This window comes from Odontomachus brunneus, unplaced genomic scaffold, assembly GCF_010583005.1.
Source record: "Odontomachus brunneus isolate Ranch 3 - 2012 unplaced genomic scaffold, Obru_v1 Obru_scaffold_018, whole genome shotgun sequence".
NCBI classification, from domain to species: Eukaryota; Metazoa; Arthropoda; class Insecta; order Hymenoptera; family Formicidae; genus Odontomachus; species Odontomachus brunneus.
Genome location: NW_022639468.1, coordinates 474,394 through 479,393, shown reverse-complemented (window position 1 = coordinate 479,393; position 5,000 = coordinate 474,394). Strand labels below are relative to the sequence as shown.

Genomic DNA, 5,000 nt, shown 5'->3' with positions numbered 1-5,000 from the left:
CTCCAGCGAAGGGAAATCTGTCGGAGGGTCTGGAAATTCTGACGACGAACAATGCATCGCTTCGGAACTGTCCAAAAGGCAGGATTCGCCCGGTGGCGTCGCGCGAAGAGGACAACTTTCGATTTCCTCAATTTGCTCGATTTGTGGGAAGGATGCAGTGACTAGCTCTGCGCTGACTGGTTCCGCACTGACTGGTTCTGCAGTGACTGGTTCTACGTAGACTGGTTCGATAGTCGTAGAAAATATCACGACCGGATCCTCCTTGACAGCGACTGATTCGGTCGCGCTCACGGCGCCTGAAGGTTCAGTATGCGAGCTGAACAGAGCGGCGGCGTCGTCGGAGAGCGGAGGAGGTGGCAAATCGTCTTCGACATAGTCCATAGCCTTAGCGTCGTTTAACGGCTCGCATGACTCAACTATTGGCGCGTCTTCAGGTGCGGACATATCCTCTATTTCTTCGGAGATCAGAGTCTCTTCCGTGGGCAGTGCAGTGTCCGATTCGGGCTCGTTTTCGATTTTTTCCTCGTCGGTTTCGGGGATTACCTTGACGGAATCGGTGGTGTCGGTCAGCTCCTCTACACTATCGTCTTCCGGAATGACTACTGCCAATTTAGCTTCTACTAGAATATCGTCTGAAACCGACATAGGACCTTCCTCGGAGTCTACGACTAGTTCATTCCCAGTGGAAACCGCGATCGGTTCGGCTTGCTTCGGCGAGGTCATCAACGCAATCATCGTTTCTTCCTCGGCTGTTTCCAACACGTCTTTCGCGTAATTATGTTCAGGTTCGACCGCTCTTTCGCATAGCTGTTCTGCAATTTCCGCTTTGTTATCTGACAATTTTTCCGCGCGCTGTGTCATCTCATCCATAAGATTCCCCGCTTTTTCCGTCTCCAAGTTCTCAAACGTGAAATGCTGCTTTATCGTCGGACAGGCGCTATTTGTTTCAATCTCGGTCGGTGGTAACGCCGTAGTCTCGGCTTTTTCATTATATCCGACATTAGGCGATACATTTGTCTTCATAGCATCTCCGTGATTATTTATCTCGCTCTTTATTTGACACTCCACGACCTGTAAAGTCTCATTCATAACTTTATCCGTCGCAGCTACGTCGGCAACTTTCATCTCGTGTTCCACCGTCGACAAAGGTAGCGCCGCCTCGTTTTTGTCATTACCGTAATCCATCGGCGACTGATCCAGCGATATGATCTCCGGCGATTTCAGCTCGCTTTCTAGCACGACTAAAGTATCGACGTGCGTGTCTATTTCCTTAGCGCTAACGTTAACGAGCGGATCCGCCTCTTTCAGGACAGGCTGACATTCCACTTTGCTCTGTGTATTTGTATTATCAACAAGCGCCTCATCCGAACGCTTCGGCGTATCCACTACTAGTGGCGTCTCCTCCACCTTATTTGCCTCGGCTTCCTGGCGCTTACACACTTCCTCCGTCGCGACGGGGCTCTCCGACACGCTCTCTACCTTCGGATCGCACCCCTCGTTGTCACGGCTACTCGCTAACATCTCCGCCTCCTCCTCCTCCGCGACATCTCGAGACTCGATCTCGGTCTCTACCGTCGACGGGCACTCTACCTTCGCGGGGACAAAGGTCGTCGGCGAGGGTGACTCTGTCGAGGAGGGAGCGGGGGGTGAACTCGGGAACGCGCTAGCGAGAATAGGTTCCACGCGGCTCTCTTGGGGAACATACTCGCGGGACGACGGGAACACGTCGGCGGGCACCGACGATTCCTCCTTGTCGGCAACCTCGGCGGGCAGCTTGAGCGCCTCGGCGAGTGCCGTGGCGCTCGCCGCGGCCTGCCGAGCCTGCTGCAAGGGCGACGGGTCTATGGGGGTTGGTGGCGGACTGGATGGGGGCAGGGACGGGAGGTCCTCACTGGTTTTCCTCTCAATGATAGACGGCGTCGCGACTGGCTGGACTCGGAAGACGGGAACCTCTATCGGGTCCGTTACAGACCGACCACCGGCTGGACTGACCTCGACTACTTTTTTCTCGGCCGCCTCGACTTTTTCGACCGCCTCCTCTTTCTTATCCTCGCCGGTTGGGACGGGAGTGGGGGCGGAGGGAGTGGGTTCTTCTTTCTTTTCCTCGGCCGGACTAGCGACGGCTGCTGGCGACGCTGCGGCGGCCTCTTCCTTCGCTTCGACCAACGTGGCCGCGGCTGCTGCTACCGGTGCGGCTACCTGCGGCTCGTCCGCCGACGGACTGCTCATCGCTGACTTCTCATCCGTGGGGCTGCTCGCCGCTGCCGTTGCGCTCTCGGCCTCCTCGCCACCCTGGAACAGTGGAAAACACGTTTCCTTTTAGAAACATGTTACATGTGCTGTGACCGTATCCACCTATAGATCAATAGGTGGTCAGGTGCATAGGTATAGAGATCGGAGATAAAGTGTACGTCAAGGTTATCAGTCGACGCGTTTTAAATTTGGTGAGCGACGATCATTTACAGCAATTCGATCTAGATGGACTGAAAAGCGAAGACGTATTTCACGCGGAGAAACGTCGATTATCCAATCGTTTTGGCGTCCAATGGATCCTGAGTAGAAAACGAGAGAGGTGAGTTTTTACGCCACGCAGACGCAGAGCGACGGAGAAGACTGTTGGTTTAGTTGAGCGGGATATTTTTTTTTTTTTTTTCGTTCACTGCGAGGGGTGCCCGCGACGACTGTGGCGCGTGTTCGCTCGAACCAAGGGTTCAGCTCACTCCGCGTGATTCAAATAAAAACGAGGGTGCACAGCTTAATGGGTACGCCGACGTGAACCGAGAGAAATGGAGCGGGGTAGAAAAAAGCGAGAGTGAGAGAGAATCGGTGTGTAAAGAGATGTTCGTACCCCTGCTGCATGCGAGAGGGTACAAAGTGGAAGCGCGATGGGACGCTAAGCTGCCAACGTTCTCACCCTTTAGGGGCTATGCCAATCGTGTTACTGTGTCAATGAGCGTTTTTTCCTTTCCAACCCTCTTTTTCTTTTTTTTTAAAGACGAAACGACCGTCAACAGGCGTGTAATAACGCGGCGAGATTTGTATCGGCCGATGAATTATTACAGCGTCGCGCGCTGTAATAAGGATCGCGACGCGTTTTATCGCGCGTGAGTTACGACACGAGAAACGCTGAAAGAAGAGAAGAGGAAGAGCTCGGTGCGTGACAGTAAGTGTATCGTTCGTATATAATTCCGTTATCGTTATGGTAACATAATATTCAGATAAAGAAGTGCGCAGTGGAATAAAGGTGTGGGGACACGTTACGTCGACACACACACGCCGCCGACGCGTTATTACGCTTGGAAATTCTCGAGACGCCCGTTCCTATTACAAGCGAGATATGCAGATCGCTTGATCTACTTGTTGGTTGACTCCTATAAGCGTTTAATCAGCGCATCTATACTCGTTTGAGTCGAAACCCATCGCCGCGCGAATGCAAATGCAAACCGATAGCTACATATTTACGTGAATGATAAATATTCAAACACACATGTATTTAAATTAATCGGGAATAATAAATCGTCTGCGACAACTGATATGCATAAAAATTTCGTTTTTTCCTCATCCGGGCGAGACTACTGTGCGTAACAATTTGTTAGTCGACGGTCATAGCTGGTCGCCTTCCCCTCGGGAGTGCAAAACATTCTCGATGATACTTTCGGCTCGTGCAACTGAGACGACGAGGAGCCGCGAGACAAAATCAATTCTTGAAACCCGAGAGGGAAACAGAAACCGGACGTGAGAAACGCGTCGCGTGCTTTATTGTCCCGCGTTCCGTATCGATCGCCCAGCCGTTTCTCGACCCTTACTCACTCTCTCTTTCTCTTTTTCTGCTGTGGATTTTCCTAAAGAATATAAGCGTCTCTCGCTTAAAGAATTACAACGGCGTGCAACGAGGAGGAGAGGCACTTGGAGAGGCGTCCGCTGTAGCTTTTTACCTTGGCACTGCTCAGAAACACAATCTCATTTCCCTTGCTGAGAAAGCTTCTCCTCATTTCATTTATTCAAGATCCGTGGTTTTAACACTTCGCATAAATCGAATGAGACGTTGGTAAAGCTTTCGATAAAAGCATAGTTTATTCTATCTAAATGAAAGAATTTAGATTTATGTGTGTTATTAGTTAAAGATATATTTTTTTATTTTTTAGGTATTTCTTCTCTTAACGTATACGTTGCGATTCTACGATCATCGACGACACTGACGACCTTTCCCGGAAATGCGACATCAACTGCTCTGAAATTCGTCACAAATCTTCGAAGAGCGGCGACCTGCTCCCAATTCCGTTAGGAATTTTCCACTTGGTAATCTTCTTCCGCTTCCGTCTGAATCGCCGCCAATATTTAGCCGCAGAGCATCGCGACGGCGACGGCGTCGAGGTGAAAGCAACCGTAAATGGATGGCTCGCGTCGCGAGTATTTGGCCTAATACCAAAAGGTAAAAACGCACGTCAAAAACTGGCGGCCGGCCAGGATTGTGTGTCGGAGGGCCATTGTCCGCAAGACATGACAGGCAGAGGGGGCAAGTACCGAGGTAATGAACTTCCGGTTGCACGGTGTCCTCTTACGACGAGATCGATCGAGAAATTGCGAGGCCGCCTTTCCTATATACGCACCGAATTGCCGTTGGCTAGTGACCAATTCTGAGTAGGTTAACGGTCCGATACACAGAATATGCAAAAAAAAGTCGCATACCCCGAATGCAACTTTCCGCAGTGAAAAGAACGCGCTGTTGGTTTTTTTTCCCAGCGAGCAAATTTACAAATTCGTAACTTTTATCATTTTCTCTTGAGAATACCGACGCGAATGACGCTTTAATAAAATAATCAAAGATAAGAAAAAGAAGTATATAAGGACGAGAAATGTTAAGTAAATTGCGGACAAGAATCAAGTCGCGAAATAAGTTGACGGTCGCGATTCATTTCTTTTCTTACTGAATTATATATTATATACTGAATTATACTCTCTCTCTCTCTCTCTCTCTCTCTCTCTCTCTCTCTCTCTCT

General features: G+C 50.2%; 1 protein-coding gene across 1 annotated transcript in view; it reads right to left on the bottom strand.

Moving 5' to 3' along the window:
- LOC116841811 (A-kinase anchor protein 200) overlaps positions 1 to 5,000 on the bottom strand; it is a 129,951-nt gene that overhangs the window by 5,538 nt on the left and 119,413 nt on the right. The window contains exon 5 of the mRNA XM_032810196.1: positions 1 to 2,292. This exon is cut by the window's left edge and continues 516 nt beyond it. Coding sequence (XP_032666087.1) covers positions 1 to 2,292 — 2,292 coding nt within the window. The remainder of the gene's footprint in view (positions 2,293 to 5,000) is intronic.